Source organism: Rhamphochromis longiceps, linkage group LG4 (assembly GCF_057381845.1).
Source record: "Rhamphochromis longiceps isolate RC_006_pf linkage group LG4, R_longiceps_female_GT1.1, whole genome shotgun sequence".
NCBI classification, from domain to species: domain Eukaryota; kingdom Metazoa; phylum Chordata; class Actinopteri; order Cichliformes; family Cichlidae; genus Rhamphochromis; species Rhamphochromis longiceps.
This window is the reverse complement of record NC_140560.1, coordinates 13091071-13112030: the sequence shown is the minus strand read 5'-3', so window position 1 is coordinate 13112030 and position 20960 is coordinate 13091071. Positions and strand designations below refer to the sequence as shown.

Here is a 20960-nt window from a genome sequence, read left to right as displayed (position 1 = left end):
GGATTAACGGCTTCTGTGGGCGAGAAGAAGCAAAAACCACATTTTGCATTAGAGTATGATTTATTGTTGGCGTCAGAGATGCAAAATAACGAATACTTCAATACTGTACTTAAGTAGAATTTTCTGGTATCTTTACTTTACTGCTGTACTTTTTTGTGCCTACTGTATACTTCTTTATACTTCTACTTCTCACATTTTAGCACGCGTATCTGTACTTTGTAATCCGTACATTTGTAAATCAGCACGCGTGCTTTGGACGCAAGATTACTTCAAAATTTTGTACATAAATTATATTTTAGACCCTGTACTTCTTACTTTGACTTGACTAAAAAGTCGAGCCAGTGCTTTCTAAACAGAGGTATCTAAACTGTAGTAAGGAACGTGTGTACTTGTGACACCTTTGGTTAGCGTCAACACTGCAAATTTCGTCACAAACAGATTTATATATTTATCAATACTTCTGTTCCTCATTCTTTTCTGTACAGCTTTTTTATTGCCCAGATTTTAGTTAGCCTCTGTTCAATTGACTGTTATATGTCAATAGAAACATATCTCACAGATTAAAGTGTCTTTTAAAATATTTGGGTTTTTTTTTTCAAGAATTTTCTTCCCAAATCTATTACATGCCAAGTGTAAATTGTTATTTCTGCTAAAACCTTAACTTAAATGTGTATATGGTGTTTATCTGTTTCTCTCTGTGTTTTAGATGCACACATCAATCTGGAATTCAGGCTTAAAGCCAGAATTGCAGGAATGCAACACGTGTTGCAGAGGACTCTTTCACTGCCCTCTGTGCCCCACTTTCAGCCCTACTGTCAGGGCAAAGATTGAGGAGCATCTAAGTGTGCATATAAAAAATGCTTTGCCTTTAAAAGGTATGTTTGTATTAAATATACTTTATAGTTATAAATATGCACTTTTTTAAGCACTTCTGCAGTATCTTTGTTGACTTAAAAGTTGCTGTTGATATTGTACAGTTCAGTGCATTCATCTGCAACAAAAATAGTGTTTTTATAAAATATATTTTTATTTACTTTTCACCACTTTTCTTGACATAACTTTTGTGATCCATACCATTTTGCTTTCATTATTGAGGTTGGCTTGGATGTTTTTGTTAACATGTACAATCTGATTGTTAGACAAATTGATTGCATTCTATACAACTACATTTAAATTACATCTGTTTGTTTGTTTGTTTTTTTCTCTTACAGATAAAATGATATGCCGGTGCAGGCAGCCTTGTAGGACAACAGGACACTTTCACTGCCCTGTCTGTAAGATTACAATCATACGGCGTGGGGATATGGCAAGGCATTTATTGTCTTGTCAGCATTCTTCAATGCCAAGTCAGCCACCATTATCAGGACTGCTCCCCGCTGAACTCTTCGAGGAGACCCGTCTCCCCCCTCCAAGGTTTTGTCTTCGGTATCTGAACCATTTTCTGGGTCTTTGTTAGAACAGTCATAAGCTCTACCCTCTGTGTTCAATAAAACTGCAGCTGATGGAAAGTCCATGAAAATGACATGCCCTCACTGTGGCCTTACTCTTCGTAGCTCTGGCAAGCTATTTGCACACTGGAGAGAGGAAGCCAAAGCTGTGCTTGAAGGACAACACGTGCCCATTTTCAGACTGAAAAAGCGCAAGTTCCAGGAAGTCAGTCAGGTCAGTATTCACTTTAAACAGTAGTGTAATTACATGGTTAGTGACATTTGAATAACTGTTAAAAAACTGTTCTGCAACAGAGAAATAACTATGTTTTCATCCCCATTTGCCTGACACAGGAGCCAGCAGTTGTTGAAGATCTGCGTCCTGCTGTGCAGTGGGCTGTCCAAAATAAGGCACATGTAACAATGCCCAAATATCTGTCCTTAAATCAAGGGGACCAGCAGAGGGTCTTAAGAGACATGTCAGAGGAAGAAGACACTGGAGCAAGGGACTTGTTCCTCTTTGTTTTTCAGTTTGCAAAGGACATGGAGCTCTTTTTGAAAGCATGTGCTGATGATCAGGGGCTAAGGGTCAGTGCTATGTTTGACATGTAATGGACAAATGAAGGCACTGGCTGTGTTTGTTTAATATGTTGTTGTTGTTATTGTTGTTTTGTTTTTGCATAGTACAAAATTCCAATTAAACTTATTTCAAAATATTGTTCACTTGATTCTGTGTCCATACTTATAATAAATGATTACAGTGAAACAGCATTAAATGTAAATGTAACAGCATTTTTTTAAACTTGTAATTTCAAAATAAAAAGCTTATTGTTGATATTAACAGTAAAGAATTGTAATCAATAATATTTTTATACATTTTAAACATTAACACTCTGGGCTCTATCCTGGCTATCTGTGGACACTTCACTTATTCTTTTTTTTGACTACTGCACTGCAGTGGACCAAAACAATGACACGGGTTTGATCTTAAGGATCTAATAGTTATGTGTGTTGTGCATGACATTGCCACACAAATATGTATTTGCAAGATAGAGTAGAATAAATTATGACGCATGAAATATTACATAGGCTGCAGTGAATTTCTGTTGATACAGCCAACTGAGCTTTGAGTTTCCCAGTCAAACTTAGCTTTGAAGCACCTGCTAAAAACACTTTTACTCTTTTACATTTCATAACAAGACACCATAGCCAAAATATTAACAAAATATATATTATTAAAAAATTCAAAGCTGCACATACAGCAACAAACACCGTTAGTAAATGTGTCCTGGAGTTTATGCAGGTGCAGAAAGTGCTGCTGCTGTAAGTCAGCCTAACAGCTTACAGATCACTTATTTTTCTGGAAAGATGGTAGGAAGGGCATCACTGCTCATTTCTACAGTCTCCCAGATCTTGGAATACAATCCCTTTGTACCATGAAACCACTTCGCAGTACTAGGAGTCCACTAAAACCTATAAAGAGAGTGATCCTGGAAGAAATGGGGCACACACTAGTGACCTCAACAATTGCAAGACGGCCTTTTCCCCGATGCTCAGATGGGGAAAAAAAGGAAGTTTCATGAAAACATTAGGACTTTATCACCGTTTTACCAGAAAAGTTAATGGTAATATATAACCTAACTGGCTATAAAGAGTAAAACATTTAGATACAATTTTGATTTTGATGAAAAGGACTGGTGCTATTTTAAAGAGTCACGTCGGTAAAAGTAGATAAATGTTTTAAGAAATATACATTTTATAGCATTTTGTGAACATACACAAAAAGTGGCCATTTTTGGCAACAAACAAGCTGAGAGAGAGTTGTATATTTTTGGCTCTCCTTGAACAAAAATAATAGTGCATAATAATCAATGTTGATGTTAATCAATTAGATGTCCCAGACACTACTATTAATAATACAGCGGTGCCTCGTTTATCGCTGGTGTTACGTTCAAAAAATAACCCGCGGTAGGTGAAATCCATAGCCAACTTTATTTTTTACAATTATTACAGATGTTAAGACTGTAAAACCCCTCACTACATGCTTTATACACTTTTCTCAGACAGGAATGAACATTTTCACACTTTTCTCTTTGTTTAAACACTCTTAGAGTTCAAACCTTTGTAGAAACACAAGTCCAGTATTATGGAATGAAACCTAAAGGTGCATTTGAGGGTGCAAAACGTTTCGTCGGCATTGTTGTGTTTGTTTGGGAGAAAACTTCCAAACGTACAGTACAGCACTTCAGAGTTACACTGCTAGCGATTGAAGATTTATGTAAATTCGACAAGCTAAACGCATTCTGTACTGTACAGCGGGAGTCCCCAACCTTTTTTGCACCACAGACCACTTTAATGTCAGACAATATTTTCAGGGAACTACCTTTAAGGTGTCGCGGATAAATACAACAAAAGAATAAAAAAAAGAAACTGTGGTATTTTGTAAATATAATAATAAACGTGACTTGAGCTGTGCGCCAACAACAATGACAGTGACATCCTCCTCTCTGCTTCTTAACGCTCTCTGGTCGCTATGGTAACGCGTAAATAGTTCTTTCAAAATAAGACACACAACTACAACCATACATTTCACACCGGAGGATCAACCCTCGCGGAACGGTACCAAAGGACTCACGGACCGGGACCGGTCCGTGGGCCTATTAGGGACCGCTCCTGTACAGGAGACACTGGACTAGATTGATTGACAATGGTCTACAGCAATCAGAACGCACAACACGATGTACTGTAAAAATAATAATAAATCAGCGAAACAGCAAGTGTCACTTTTGGCCACGAACAATTTAGGGGATGGTGAATTTTTTTTGAACAAACCCAGAGTGTTAAAAAAAACCCCCCACTTAAAACCATTTTATAGTAACAAAAACGCAATTTAGTTTTCGCTGTCAAAGTCGATTTAACCGAAGTTACATGTTTACGGCTAGTGTGGAGGTCACGTGTTTCCGGTTACTGTGGAGCTCCACAGTGGACAGTGGCTGCAGCCAGGTGCTCTTGGTTTTAGTTTTCAGATTTATTTGTCATATGCAAGTTAGCACAGGGTCAACATTGCAATTAAATGTGTTTGACGAGCAGCAGTCACTCAGCAGCATGCACAGTAGGAGAAAATATATTAAAATAAAATAAAATAATAAAGAAAATAGAAAAATAGCAAGGAGCAAAATATTAGAGAGACATGGTAAAAGAGAAAAGATGACTGAATATATATGTATCTATAAATATAAATATATGTACATTAGTGATTAAATAAGAAAATCTTGAAAAGAAATATGACGGGAGGGCAGATGGGATATTGCACAGGAATGAGCAGCAGAAAATTAAAGTATTGCACTTGTGACAATGCTTGTGATCTTTCCTTCCTTCCATCCTTCTTTCCTTTGTGACAAAGCTTGTGATCCTTCCTTCCATCCTTCTTTCCTTTGTGACAATGCTTGTGATCCTTCCTTCCATCCTTCTTTCCTTTGTGACAATGCATGTGATCCTTCCTTCGATCCTTCTTTCCTTTGTGACAATGCATGTGATCCTTCCTTCCATCCTTCTTTCCTTTGTGACAATGCATGTGATCCTTCCCTCCTTCTTTCCTTTGTGACAAAGCTTGTGATCCTTCCTTCCATCCTTCTTTCCTTTGTGACAATGCTTGTGATCCTTCCTTCCATCCTTCTTTCCTTTGTAACAATGCATGTGATCCTTCCCTCCTTCTTTCCTTTGTGACAAAGCTTGTGATCCTTCCTTCCATCCTTCTTTCCTTTGTGACAATGCTTGTGATCCTTCCTTCCATCCTTCTTTCCTTTGTAACAATGCATGTGATCCTTCCTTCCATCCTTCTTTCCTTTGTGACAATGCATGTGATCCTTCCTTCCATCCTTCTTTCCTTTGTGACAATGCTTGTGATCTTTCCTTCCATCCTTCTTTCCTTTGTGACAATGCATGTGATCCTTCCTTCCATCCTTCTTTCCTTTGTGACAATACATGTGATCCTTCCTTCCATCCTTCTTTCCTTTGTGACAAAGCTTGTGATCCTTCCTTCAATCCTTCTTTCCTTTGTGACAATGCTTGTGATCTTTCCTTCCATCCTTCTTTCCTTTGTTTAGTTTTAGTTTTCAGATTTATTTGTCATATGCAAGTTAGCACAGGGTCAACATTGCAATTAAATGTGTTTGACGAGCAGCAGTCACTCAGCAGCATGCACAGTAGGAGAAAATATATTAAAATAAAATAAAATAATAAAGAAAATAGAAAAATAGCAAGGAGCAAAATATTAGAGAGACATGGTAAAAGAGAAAAGATGACTGAATATATATGTATCTATAAATATAAATATATGTACATTAGTGATTAAATAAGAAAATCTTGAAAAGAAATATGACGGGAGGGCCGATGGGATATTGCACAGGAATGAGCAGCAGAAAATTAAAGTATTGCACTTGTGACAAAGCTTGTGATCTTTCCTTTCTTCCATCCTTCTTTCCTTTGTGACAAAGCTTGTGATCCTTCCTTCCATCCTTCTTTCCTTTGTGACATTGCATGTCATCCTGCCTTCCATCGTTCTTTCCTTTGTGACAATGCTTGTGATCCTTCCTTCCTTCCATCCTTCTTTCCTTTGTGACAATGCTTGTGATCCTTCCTTCCATCCTTCTTTCCTTTGTGACAATGCTTGTGATCCTTCCTTCCATCCTTCTTTCCTTTGTGACAATGCATGTGATCCTTCCATCCATCCTTCTTTCCTTTGTGACAAAGCTTGTGATCTTTCCTCCCATCCTTCTTTCCTTTGTGACAAAGCTTGTGATCCTTCCTTCCATCCTTCTTTCCTTTGTGACAAAGCTTGTGATCTTTCCTTCCATCCTTCTTTCCTTAGTTTAGTTTCAGTTTTCAGATTTATTTGTCATATGCAAGTTAGCACAGGGTCAACATTGCAATTAAATGTGTTTGACGAGCAGCAGTCACTCAGCAGCATGCACAGTAGGAGAAAATATATTAAAATAAAATAAAACAATAAAGAAAATAGAAAAATAGTAAGGAGCAAAATATTAGAGAGACATGGTAAAAGAGAAAAGATGACTGAATATATATGTATCTATAAATATAAATATATGTACATTAGTGATTAAATAAGAAAATCTTGAAAAGAAATATGACGGGAGGGCAGATGGGATATTGCACAGGAATGAGCAGCAGAAAATTAAAGTATTGCACTTGTGACAAAGCTTGTGATCTTTCCTTCCTTCAATCCTTCTTTCCTTTGTGACAAAGCTTGTGATCCTTCCTTCCATCCTTCTTTCCTTTGTGACAATGCTTGTGATCCTTCCTTCCATCCTTCTTTCCTTTGTGACAATGCTTGTGATCCTTCCTTCCATCCTTCTTTCCTTTGTGACAATGCATGTGATCCTTCCTTCCATCCTTCTTTCCTTTGTGACAGTGCATGTGATTCTTCCTTCCATCCTTCTTTCCTTTGTGACATTGCATGTCATCCTGCCTTCCATCGTTCTTTCCTTTGTGACAATGCATGTGATCCTTCCTTCCATCCTTCTTTCCTTTGTGACAATGCTTGTGATCCTTCCTTCCATCCTTCTTTCCTTTGTGACAATGCTTGTGATCCTTCCTTCCATCCTTCTTTCCTTTGTGACAATGCATGTGATTCTTCCTTCCATCCTTCTTTCCTTTGTGACATTGCATGTCATCCTGCCTACCATCGTTCTTTCCTTTGTGACAATGCATGTGATCCTTCCTTCCATCCTTCTTTCCTTTGTGACAATGCATGTGATTCTTCCTTCCATCCTTCTTTCCTTTGTGACATTGCATGTCATCCTGCCTTCCATCGTTCTTTCCTTTGTGACAATGCATGTGATCCTTCCTTCCATCCTTCTTTCCTTTGTGACAATGCATGTGATTCTTCCTTCCATCCTTCTTTCCTTTGTGACAATGCTTGTGATCCTTCCTTCCTTCCATCCTTCTTTCCTTTGTGACAATGCATGTGATCCTTCCATCCATCCTTCTTTCCTTTGTGACAAAGCTTTTGATCTTTCCTCCCATCCCTCTTTCCTTTGTGACAAAGCTTGTGATCCTTCCTTCCATCCTTCTTTCCTTTGTGACAAAGCTTGTGATCTTTCCTTCCATCCTTCTTTCCTTAGTTTAGTTTCAGTTTTCAGATTTATTTGTCATATGCAAGTTAGCACAGGGTCAACATTGCAATAAATGTGTTTGACGAGCAGCAGTCACTCAGCAGCATGCACAGTAGGAGAAAATATTTTAAAATAAAATAAAATAATAAAGAAAATAGAAAAATAGCAAGGAGCAAAATATTAGAGAGACATGGTAAAAGAGAAAAGATGACTGAATATATATGTATCTATAAATATAAATATATGTACATTAGTGATTAAATAAGAAAATCTTGAAAAGAAATATGACGGGAGGGCAGATGGGATATTGCACAGGAATGAGCAGCAGAAAATTAAAGTATTGCACTTGTGACAAAGGTTGTGATCTTTCCTTCCTTCCATCCTTCTTTCCTTTGTGACAAAGCTTGTGATCCTTCCTTCCATCTTTCTTTCCTTTGTGACAATGCATGTAATCCTTCCTTCCATCCTTCTTTCCTTTGTGACAATGCTTGTGATCCTTCCTTCCATCCTTCTTTCCTTTGTAACAATGCATGTGATCCTTCCTTCCATCCTTCTTTCCTTTGTGACAATGCATGTGATCCTTCCTTCCATCCTTCTTTCCTTTGTGACAATGCATGTGATCCTTCCTTCCACCCTTCTTTCCTTTGTGACAATGCATGTGATCCTTCCTTCCATCCTTCTTTCCTTAGTTTAGTTTTAGTTTTCAGATTTATTTGTCATATGCAAGTTAGCACAGGGTCAACATTGCAATTAAATGTGTTTGACGAGCAGCAGTCACTCAGCAGCATGCACAGTAGGAGAAAATATATTAAAATAAAATAAAATAATAAAGAAAATAGAAAAATAGCAAGGAGCAAAATATTAGAGAGACATGGTAAAAGAGAAAAGATGACTGAATATATATGTATCTATAAATATAAATATATGTACATTAGTGATTAAATAAGAAAATCTTGAAAAGAAATATGACGGGAGGGCAGATGGGATATTGCACAGGAATGAGCAGCAGAAAATTAAAGTATTGCACTTGTGACAAAGCTTGTGATCTTTCCTTTCTTCCATCCTTCTTTCCTTTGTGACAAAGCTTGTGATCCTTCCTTCCTTCCTTCCATCCTTCTTTCCTTTGTGACAAAGCTTGTGATCCTTCCTTCCTTCCTTCCATCCTTCTTTCCTTTGTGACATTGCATGTGATCCTTCCTTCCATCCTTCTTTCCTTTGTGACAAAGCTTGTGATCCTTCCTTCCATCCTTCTTTCCTTTGTGACAAAGCTTGTGATCCATCCTTCCATCCTTCTTTCCTTTGTGACAATGCATGTGATCTTTCCTTCCATCCTTCTTTCCTTTGTGACAATGCATGTGATTCTTCCTTCCATCCTTCTTTCCTTTGTGACATTGCATGTCATCCTGCCTTCCATCGTTCTTTCCTTTGTGACAATGCATGTGATCCTTCCTTCCATCCTTCTTTCCTTTGTGACAATGCTTGTGATCCTTCCTTCCATCCTTCTTTCCTTTGTGACAATGCTTGTGATCCTTCCTTCCATCCTTCTTTCCTTTGTGACAATGCATGTGATTCTTCCTTCCATCCTTCTTTCCTTTGTGACATTGCATGTCATCCTGCCTTCCATCGTTCTTTCCTTTGTGACAATGCATGTGATCCTTCCTTCCATCCTTCTTTCCTTTGTGACAATGCATGTGATTCTTCCTTCCATCCTTCTTTCCTTTGTGACATTGCATGTCATCCTGCCTTCCATCGTTCTTTCCTTTGTGACAATGCATGTGATCCTTCCTTCCATCCTTCTTTCCTTTGTGACAATGCATGTGATTCTTCCTTCCATCCTTCTTTCCTTTGTGACAATGCTTGTGATCCTTCCTTCCTTCCATCCTTCTTTCCTTTGTGACAATGCATGTGATCCTTCCATCCATCCTTCTTTCCTTTGTGACAAAGCTTTTGATCTTTCCTCCCATCCCTCTTTCCTTTGTGACAAAGCTTGTGATCCTTCCTTCCATCCTTCTTTCCTTTGTGACAAAGCTTGTGATCTTTCCTTCCATCCTTCTTTCCTTAGTTTAGTTTCAGTTTTCAGATTTATTTGTCATATGCAAGTTAGCACAGGGTCAAAATTGCAATAAATGTGTTTGACGAGCAGCAGTCACTCAGCAGCATGCACAGTAGGAGAAAATATTTTAAAATAAAATAAAATAATAAAGAAAATAGAAAAATAGCAAGGAGCAAAATATTAGAGAGACATGGTAAAAGAGAAAAGATGACTGAATATATATGTATCTATAAATATAAATATATGTACATTAGTGATTAAATAAGAAAATCTTGAAAAGAAATATGACGGGAGGGCAGATGGGATATTGCACAGGAATGAGCAGCAGAAAATTAAAGTATTGCACTTGTGACAAAGCTTGTGATCTTTCCTTCCTTCCATCCTTCTTTCCTTTGTGACAAAGCTTGTGATCCTTCCTTCCATCCTTCTTTCCTTTGTGACAATGCATGTGATCCTTCCTTCCATCCTTCTTTCCTTTGTGACAATGCATGTGATCTTTGCTTCCATCCTTCTTTCCTTTGTGACAATGCATGTAATCCTTCCTTCCATCCTTCTTTCCTTTGTGACAATGCTTGTGATCCTTCCTTCCATCCTTCTTTCCTTTGTAACAATGCATGTGATCCTTCCTTCCATCCTTCTTTCCTTTGTGACAATGCATGTGATCCTTCCTTCCATCCTTCTTTCCTTTGTGACAATGCATGTGATCCTTCCTTCCACCCTTCTTTCCTTTGTGACAATGCATGTGATCCTGCTTTCCATCCTTCTTTCCTTTGTGACAAAGCTTGTGATCCTTCCTTCCATCCTTCTTTCCTTAGTTTAGTTTTAGTTTTCAGATTTATTTGTCATATGCAAGTTAGCACAGGGTCAACATTGCAATTAAATGTGTTTGACGAGCAGCAGTCACTCAGCAGCATGCACAGTAGGAGAAAATATATTAAAATAAAATAAAATAATAAAGAAAATAGAAAAATAGCAAGGAGCAAAATATTAGAGAGACATGGTAAAAGAGAAAAGATGACTGAATATATATGTATCTATAAATATAAATATATGTACATTAGTGATTAAATAAGAAAATCTTGAAAAGAAATATGACGGGAGGGCAGATGGGATATTGCACAGGAATGAGCAGCAGAAAATTAAAGTATTGCACTTGTGACAAAGCTTGTGATCTTTCCTTCCTTCCATCCTTCTTTCCTTTGTGACAAAGCTTGTGATCCTTCCTTCCTTCCTTCCATCCTTCTTTCCTTTGTGACAAAGCTTGTGATCCTTCCTTCCTTCCTTCCATCCTTCTTTCCTTTGTGACATTGCATGTGATCCTTCCTTCCATCCTTCTTTCCTTTGTGACAAAGCTTGTGATCCTTCCTTCCATCCTTCTTTCCTTTGTGACAAAGCTTGTGATCCATCCTTCCATCCTTCTTTCCTTTGTGACAATGCATGTGATCCTTCCTTCCATCCTTCTTTCCTTTGTGACAATACATGTGATCCTTCCTTCCATCCTTCTTTCCTTTGTGACAAAGCTTGTGATCCTTCCTTCCATCCTTCTTTCCTTTGTGACAATGCTTGTGATCTTTCCTTCCATCCTTCTTTCCTTAGTTTAGTTTTAGTTTTCAGATTTATTTGTCATATGCAAGTTAGCACAGGGTCAACATTGCAATTAAATGTGTTTGACGAGCAGCAGTCACTCAGCAGCATGCACAGTAGGAGAAAATAAATTAAAATAAAATAAAATAATAAAGAAAATAGAAAAATAGCAAGGAGCAAAATATTAGAGAGACATGGTAAAAGAGAAAAGATGACTGAATATATATGTATCTATAAATATAAATATATGTACATTAGTGATTAAATAAGAAAATCTTGAAAAGAAATATGACGGGAGGGCAGATGGTATATTGCACAGGAATGAGCAGCAGAAAATTAAAGTATTGCACTTGTGACAAAGCTTGTGATCTTTCCTTCCTTCCATCCTTCTTTCCTTTGTGACAAAGCTTGTGATCCTTCCTTCCATCCTTCTTTCCTTTGTGACAATGCATGTGATCCTTCCTTCCATCCTTCTTTCCTTTGTGACAATGCATGTAATCCTTCCTTCCATCCTTCTTTCCTTTGTGACAATGCTTGTGATCCTTCCTTCCATCCTTCTTTCCTTTGTAACAATGCATGTCATCCTTCCTTCCATCCTTCTTTCCTTTGTGACAATGCATGTGATCCTTCCTTCCATCCTTCTTTCCTTTGTGACAATGCATGTGATCCTTCCTTCCATCCTTCTTTCCTTTGTAACAATGCATGTGATCCTTTCTTCCATCCTTCTTTCCTTTGTGACAATGCATGTGATCCTTCCTTCCATCCTTCTTTCCTTTGTGACAATGCATGTGATCCTTCCTTCCACCCTTCTTTCCTTTGTGACAAAGCTTGTGATCCTTCCTTCCATCCTTCTTTCCTTTGTGACAAAGCTTGTCATCCTTCCTTCCATCCTTCTTTCCTTAGTTTAGTTTTAGTTTTCAGATTTATTTGTCATATGCAAGTTAGCACAGGGTCAACATTGCAATTAAATGTGTTTGACGAGCAGCAGTCACTCAGCAGCATGCACAGTAGGAGAAAATATATTAAAATAAAATAAAATAATAAAGAAAATAGAAAAATAGCAAGGAGCAAAATATTAGAGAGACATGGTAAAAGAGAAAAGATGACTGAATATATATGTATCTATAAATATAAATATATGTACATTAGTGATTAAATAAGAAAATCTTGAAAAGAAAAATGACGGGAGGGCAGATGGGATATTGCACAGGAATGAGCAGCAGAAAATTAAAGTATTGCACTTGTGACAAAGCTTGTGATCTTTCCTTTCTTCCATCCTTCTTTCCTTTGTGACAAAGCTTGTGATCCTTCCTTCCATCCTTCTTTCCTTTGTGACAAAGCTTGTGATCCTTCCTTCCTTCCTTCCATCCTTCTTTCCTTTGTGACAAAGCTTGTGATCCTTCCTTCCTTCCTTCCATCCTTCTTTCCTTTGTGACATTGCATGTGATCCTTCCTTCCATCCTTCTTTCCTTTGTGACAAAGCTTGTGATCCTTCCTTCCATCCTTCTTTCCTTTGTGACAAAGCTTGTGATCCATCCTTCCATCCTTCTTTCCTTTGTGACAATGCATGTGATCCTTCCTTCCATCCTTCTTTCCTTTGTGACAATGCATGTGATTCTTCCTTCCATCCTTCTTTCCTTTGTGACATTGCATGTCATCCTGCCTTCCATCGTTCTTTCCTTTGTGACAATGCATGTGATGCTTCCTTCCATCCTTCTTTCCTTTGTGACAATGCATGTGATTCTTCCTTCCATCCTTCTTTTCTTTGTGACATTGCATGTCATCCTGCCTTCCATCGTTCTTTCCTTTGTGACAATGCATGTGATCCTTCCTTCCATCCTTTCTTTTGTGACAATGCTTGTGATCCTTCCTTCCATCCTTCTTTCCTTTGTGACAATGCTTGTGATCCTTCCTTCCTTCCATCCTTCTTTCCTTTGTGACAATGCTTGTGATCCTTCCTTCCATCCTTCTTTCCTTTGTGACAATGCTTGTGATCCTTCCTTCCATCCTTCTTTCCTTTGTGACAATGCATGTGATCCTTCCATCCATCCTTCTTTCCTTTGTGACAAAGCTTGTGATCTTTCCTCCCATCCTTCTTTCCTTTGTGACAAAGCTTGTGATCCTTCCTTCCATCCTTCTTTCCTTTGTGACAAAGCTTGTGATCTTTCCTTCCATCCTTCTTTCCTTAGTTTAGTTTCAGTTTTCAGATTTATTTGTCATATGCAAGTTAGCACAGGGTCAACATTGCAATTAAATGTGTTTGACGAGGAGCAGTCACTCAGCAGCATGCACAGTAGGAGAAAATATATTAAAATAAAATAAAACAATAAAGAAAATAGAAAAATAGTAAGGAGCAAAATATTAGAGAGACATGGTAAAAGAGAAAAGATGACTGAATATATATGTATCTATAAATATAAATATATGTACATTAGTGATTAAATAAGAAAATCTTGAAAAGAAATATGACGGGAGGGCAGATGGGATATTGCACAGGAATGAGCAGCAGAAAATTAAAGTATTGCACTTGTGACAAAGCTTGTGATCTTTCCTTCCTTCCATCCTTCTTTCCTTTGTGACAAAGCTTGTGATCCTTCCTTCCTTCCTTCTTTCCTTTGTGACAATGCTTGTGATCCTTCCTTCCATCCTTCTTTCCTTTGTGACAATGCTTGTGATCCTTCCTTCCATCCTTCTTTCCTTTGTGACAATGCATGTGATTCTTCCTTCCATCCTTCTTTCCTTTGTGACAATGCTTGTGATCCTTCCTTCCATCCTTCTTTCCTTTGTGACAATGCTTGTGATCCTTCCTTCCATCCTTCTTTCCTTTGTGACAATGCATGTGATCCTTCCTTCCATCCTTCTTTCCTTTGTGACATTGCATGTCATCCTGCCTTCCATCGTTCTTTCCTTTGTGACAATACATGTGATCCTTCCTTCCATCCTTCTTTCCTTTGTGACAATGCTTGTGATCCTTCCTTCCATCCTTCTTTCCTTTGTGACAATGCATGTGATTCTTCCTTCCATCCTTCTTTCCTTTGTGACAATGCTTGTGATCCTTCCTTCCATCCTTCTTTCCTTTGTGACAATGCTTGTGATCCTTCCTTCCATCCTTCTTTCCTTTGTGACAATGCATGTGATCCTTCCTTCCATCCTTCTTTCCTTTGTGACATTGCATGTCATCCTGCCTTCCATCGTTCTTTCCTTTGTGACAATACATGTGATCCTTCCTTCCATCCTTCTTTCCTTTGTGACAATGCTTGTGATCCTTCCTTCCATCCTTCTTTCCTTTGTGACAATGCTTGTGATCCTTCCTTCCATCCTTCTTTCCTTTGTGACAATGCATGTGATTCTTCCTTCCATCCTTCTTTCCTTTGTGACATTGCATATCATCCTGCCTTCCATCGTTCTTTCCTTTGTGACAATGCATGTGATCCTTCCTTCCATCCTTCTTTCCTTTGTGACAATGCATGTGATTCTTCCTTCCATCCTTCTTTCCTTTGTGACATTGCATGTCATCCTGCCTTCCATCCTTCTTTCCTTTGTGACAATGCATGTGATCCTTCCTTCCATCCTTCTTTCCTTTGTGACAATGCATGTGATTCTTCCTTCCATCCTTCTTTCCTTTGTGACAATGCTTGTGATCCTTCCATCCATCATTCTCTCCTTTGTGACAAAGCTTTTGATCTTTCCTCCCATCCTTCTTTCCTTTGTGACAAAGCTTGTGATCCTTCCTTCCATCCTTCTTTCCTTTGTGACAAAGCTTGTGATCTTTCCTTCCATCCTTCTTTCCTTAGTTTAGTTTCAGTTTTCAGATTTATTTGTCATATGCAAGTTAGCACAGGGTCAACATTGCAATAAATGTGTTTGACGAGCAGCAGTCACTCAGCAGCATGCACAGTAGGAGAAAATATATTAAAATAAAATAAAATAATAAAGAAAATAGAAAAATAGCAAGGAGCAAAATATTAGAGAGACATGGTAAAAGAGAAAAGATGACTGAATATATATGTATCTATAAATATAAATATATGTACATTAGTGATTAAATAAGAAAATCTTGAAAAGAAATATGACGGGAGGGCAGATGGGATATTGCACAGGAATGAGCAGCAGAAAATTAAAGTATTGCACTTGTGACAAAGCTTGTGATCTTTCCTTCCTTCCATCCTTCTTTCCTTTGTGACAAAGCTTGTGATCCTTCCTTCCATCCTTCTTTCCTTTGTGACAATGCATGTGATCCTTCCTTCCATCCTTCTTTCCTTTGTGACAATGCATGTGATCCTTCCTTCCATCCTTCTTTCCTTTGTGACAATGCATGTGATCCTTCCTTCCATCCTTCTTTCCTTTGTGACAATGCATGTAATCCTTCCTTCCATCCTTCTTTCCTTTGTGACAATGCTTGTGATCCTTCCTTCCATCCTTCTTTCCTTTGTAACAATGCATGTGATCCTTCCTTCCATCCTTCTTTCCTTTGTGACAATGCATGTGATCCTTCCTTCCATCCTTCTTTCCTTTGTGACAATGCATGTGATCCTTCCTTCCACCCTTCTTTCCTTTGTGACAATGCATGTGATCCTTCCTTCCATCCTTCTTTCCTTTGTGACAAATCTTGTGATCCTTCCTTCCATCCTTCTTTCCTTAGTTTAGTTTTAGTTTTCAGATTTATTTGTCATATGCAAGTTAGCACAGGGTCAACATTGCAATTAAATGTGTTTGACGAGCAGCAGTCACTCAGCAGCATGCACAGTAGGAGAAAATATATTAAAATAAAATAAAATAATAAAGAAAATAGAAAAATAGCAAGGAGCAAAATATTAGAGAGACATGGTAAAAGAGAAAAGATGACTGAATATATATGTATCTATAAATATAAATATATGTACATTAGTGATTAAATAAGAAAATCTTGAAAAGAAATATGACGGGAGGGCAGATGGGATATTGCACAGGAATGAGCAGCAGAAAATTAAAGTATTGCACTTGTGACAAAGCTTGTGATCTTTCCTTCCTTCCATCCTTCTTTCCTTTGTGACAAAGCTTGTGATCCTTCCTTCCTTCCTTCCATCCTTCTTTCCTTTGTGACAAAGCTTGTGATCCTTCCTTCCTTCCTTCCATCCTTCTTTCCTTTGTGACATTGCATGTGATCCTTCCTTCCATCCTTCTTTCCTTTGTGACAAAGCTTGTGATCCTTCCTTCCATCCTTCTTTCCTTTGTGACAAAGCTTGTGATCCATCCTTCCATCCTTCTTTCCTTTGTGACAATGCATGTGATCCTTCCTTCCATCCTTCTTTCCTTTGTGACAATGCATGTGATTCTTCCTTCCATCCTTCTTTCCTTTGTGACATTGCATGTCATCCTGCCTTCCATCGTTCTTTCCTTTGTGACAATGCATGTGATCCTTCCTTCCATCCTTCTTTCCTTTGTGACAATGCATGTGATTCTTCCTTCCATCCTTCTTTTTGTTACGTTCTGGTCCCGGCAAGTAAATAAACGTAACAAATAGTTTGCTCCACTCACTTCCCACCCACGCACAAACCCCAACAACGACACCTTTTTTAAGTATTTAAGCAGCCATTTATTTTCATCAGCAGTGAGCAATGCCAAAACAATAAACAAAACTCCCTATAAAACAATCCCTAGTCTTCCCTACACCAAAATAAAAAGAAGCCAAAACAAAAGACAAGTCACTTACCTTACTATCTAACGAAAAACAGGAGAAAACTTGTTCAACAAAAGAAAACGGCTTCTCACGCCTACTAGGCTGCGACAGTGAAAGTTATACAGAAAAGGAACAAAAAAAAGTGACCGCCACTGGTTAACTTATTTACAATTATTTACATGGCAAGGCTAGAGGTACACGTGAATACTCCAGCCTGCACTACAATGACACAACACACAACTCCGTGACCGAGTCAACGGGGTTCCAAACAGCACTCCCAGGTGACTGTCATCCGGACGTTAAGTACTGGAGGTGGTCCATCAATTATCCAGTCGGAAGGTGTGTAGAGACTCCACCCAGATACCTAGCAGCCACGCCCAGGTGTCCACCTCCTAGGAGAGAAAAAAGGGAAAATACCGCCACCATCCTCCGGTGGGAGGCACAACACCAACAAACACATCACTGGGTCATAACAGTTTCCCCCACCCAAAAAAAATCAAACATCCAACCCCACACAAAGATGTTTGATTTACGACCTAGAGAGGGCATCAGCCATAACATTCTCTAAGCTCTTATATATCGGATCTCAATGTTGAAATCCTGTAGGAGTAAGGACCAACGCATGAGGCGCTGGTTGCTGTTTTAGAAATGTTCTAGAAAAGAAACAGACTGGGTGGTCAATGCCATTTTCATCCTCCTGCACGAGCACTGCACCCGCCCCCAAAACACTGGCGTCCACCTCTGAATCCTTGGCCCCTCAGGAACCGCCCAGGGACACCAAAAGTCTCCAGATTGCGCTTTCGCTCCTCTGCCCACGTCAGTCTGAGTCCATTATCAGATGAGATGTTGTCACAGAAAAACTTTGCTTTGTCATAGTAGCACTTTGGACCAAAATGATCCTCCCCTGAACTCAGCTGCAACCCCTCCTTTTCCCTTCCCTCAGAATTCCCAACTTTTAGATTCAGCCCCTCCTGTAACTTCTTCTCAAGCGCCTCCTTAATGAATTGCGCGTTGGAGGAATCAAAATCAAAGTCTGTGTCAAATTTAAGGGTGGGAGATGGAGCATTAGCCACCATCAGCTGGCCTCTTCTGCGGTCCCTATGCCATCGAGGTCCTTGTCTTTTTCTAGCAGGTGGCCTGGTTTCAGCATTTTGCTGCTGACTGTCCTGAAAAGTGAATCTACTTGGGTCTGATTGCATGGTGGCTTCAGCGACCCTTGTGGTTTGAATATTTGTTCTTCTCGTCCCCTTGGGCTGCCTCCTATTCTGCTGCTGCTGTTGCTGGGATCCACTCGCACCTCTCCTCTGCCTAAATGTCTTTACACCGACGGTTTGAACAGCCTTTGATGTGGCACGATCGAAACCACTGTTATCTGTAAGTGGTATATCGACTACTTCTGGCGACGGAAAAACTGTGCCGCCAGCTAGATCGTTTCCCAAGATGATGTCAATACCTGCAACCGGTAACTGGGGTCGCACCCCAAGCTTAACCTCACCAGACAAAAACTGAGACGAAAGCTGCACCAAGTGTAAAGGAACCCGTATTACACACATCCTAACTCCCCAGGCTAACACATCCGCCCCACAACAGGATTGAGCTGAAAACGGTAAGACCCCCTCACGAATGAGCGACTGTTTCGCACCAGTGTCTCGCAAAATACTGACAGGAGTCCGCCGATCTTCTCCTATCAAGGAAACAAAGCCGTTTGACACAAACGGCTTAAACTCCTTATCTACTTTATCATTTTCGGGTGCCATCACCTCCCCCCAAGTAGGAGAGTTTGTCTGTAGAAGGTTTATTGGGGAAGGAGATGTACCCTCCCTGGTCATTTCTTTTCTCTTCAGAGCAGGGCAAACCGCAATAAGGTGTCCCTGCTCATGGCAAAAAAAACACACGCGGTTCTCAATGGATGAGGGGATGGCACGGCGGGTGCCCCTTGGAGACCATCTGGGCGGGCTACTGGAAGACGGAAAACTGTGAGCAGGAACCGAAAACACCACTTTGTGTGTCAACACAAACTCATCAGCCCGTATAGCAGCAGCGGTGAGAGTCGTAACCTTCTGTTCGTTTAAGTAGGTTACCACAGTGTCTGGTAGTTGATTTTTAAACTCTTCTAACGTCACCAACTCACGCAGGTCTTCCAAGGTTTTTACTTCTGTAGCATGACACCACTTATCAAACAGAGTTTTCTTTTCTCTGGCAAACTCCACATAGGTCTGGTTGGCGGATTTTTTCCCATCCCTAAATCTCTGCCTGTAAGCCTCTGGCACAAGCTCGTAAGCGCGTAGGACAGCAGCCTTCACCGTATCATAGTCAAAACTGTCCTCCAGAGAAAGAGCGGTGCATACCTCTTGAGCTTTCCCCACCAATCTACATTGGAGTAAAAGAGACCACACATCCTTTGGCCAGTGCAGCGCACCTGCGATACGTTCAAACACTGTGAAATACGAATCCACCTCAGTTTCCCGAAATGCCGGCACCATTTTGATGTGTTTACTCACATCAAAGCCACCACCTGGCATCGGGGCCGGTGGCTGCGGAGATGGCGACTGCGGGGATGATGACTCCGGGGAGGGTACCTGCGGGGATGATGACTCCGGGGAGGGTACCTGCGGGGATGGTGACTGCGGGGCTAACCGAGGTACAGGAGGGCTGGCAGACACAGAGGCTCCCCTCTCTACCTCCAGAGCCCTGATCCTCAAGTGCATAGCGTCCACCTCCAACTGCTGTTTCTTTAGCTCCACCTCCTTAATGCGCAGCGTTAACTGCAGCTCCTCCACAGAAGGGCTAGGTGGAAAAGGGAGATTTTTCAGTGGGGCAGAAACACCAGCAACAGCCCCCAGCTCAACCCCCCCTGCAGGACCCGGCTCACCAAACAACCCCCTGTCCGTCAACTGGACACACAGGAGCTCCCTAAGCTCTTTCTTCTTCGCAGTCAACGGCACAGTCACATCAAAGAATTCAGCAACAAGCAAGAGGTCAGCCTTTTTACACCTGTCCAACTTCTCCGCAGACGGGCTCAGAGTGAAGTCCTCCAACTTAAACTCCATCCTAACACACACCCCCCACACAAGAAAAAACCGCCAACCAAGAAAACAAGCCACAAAAAGAACCACCAAAGGGACGAGCCCCCAATATGTTACGTTCTGGTCCCGGCAAGTAAATAAACGTAACAAATAGTTTGCTCCACTCACTTCCCACCCACGCACAAACCCCAACAACGACACCTTTTTTAAGTATTTAAGCAGCCATTTATTTTCATCAGCAGTGAGCAATGCCAAAACAATAAACAAAACTCCCTATAAAACAATCCCTAGTCTTCCCTACACCAAAATAAAAAGAAGCCAAAACAAAAGACAAGTCACTTACCTAACTATCTAACGAAAAACAGGAGAAAACTTGTTCAACAAAAGAAAACGGCTTCTCACGCCTACTAGGCTGCGACAGTGAAAGTTATACAGAAAAGGAACAAAAAAAAGTGACCGCCACTGGTTAACTTATTTACAATTATTTACATGGCAAGGCTAGAGGTACACGTGAATACTCCAGCCTGCACTACAATGACACAACACACAACTCCGTGACCGAGTCAACGGGGTTCCAAACAGCACTCCCAGGTGACTGTCATCCGGACGTTAAGTACTGGAGGTGGTCCATCAATTATCCAGTCGGAAGGTGTGTAGAGACTCCACCCAGATACCTAGCAGCCACGCCCAGGTGTCCACCTCCTAGGAGAGAAAAAAGGGAAAATACCGCCACCATCCTCCGGTGGGAGGCACAACACCAACAAACACATCACTGGGTCATAACATTTTCTTTGTGACATTGCATGTGATCCTTCCTTCCATCGGTCTTTCCTTTGTGACAATGCATGTGATCCTGCCTTCCATCCTTCTTTCCTTTGTGACAATGCATGTGATTCTTCCTTCCATCTTTCTTTCCTTTGTGACATTGCATGTCATCCTGCCTTCCATCGTTCTTTCCTTTGTGACAATGCATGTGATCCTTCCTTCCATCCTTCTTTCCTTTGTGACAATGCTTGTGATCCTTCCTTCCATCCTTCTTTCCTTTGTGACAATGCTTCTTTCAAGATGGCGGCGCAC

General features: G+C 40.1%; 1 protein-coding gene across 1 annotated transcript; it reads right to left on the bottom strand.

Annotated features, from left to right (window-relative positions):
• Nucleotides 1-16928: 16928 nt before the first annotated feature.
• LOC146671181 (uncharacterized) lies at nt 16929-20663 on the bottom strand. Its single transcript, XM_085403367.1, has 2 exons — nt 19467-20663; nt 16929-19436 (listed from the first exon to the last, which is right to left on the bottom strand). The coding sequence occupies exons 1-2, from the start codon at nt 19905-19907 to the stop codon at nt 17547-17549; spliced, it is 2331 nt and encodes a 776-aa protein (XP_085259493.1). The 5' UTR covers nt 19908-20663; the 3' UTR covers nt 16929-17546.
• Nucleotides 20664-20960: the final 297 nt, after the last annotated feature.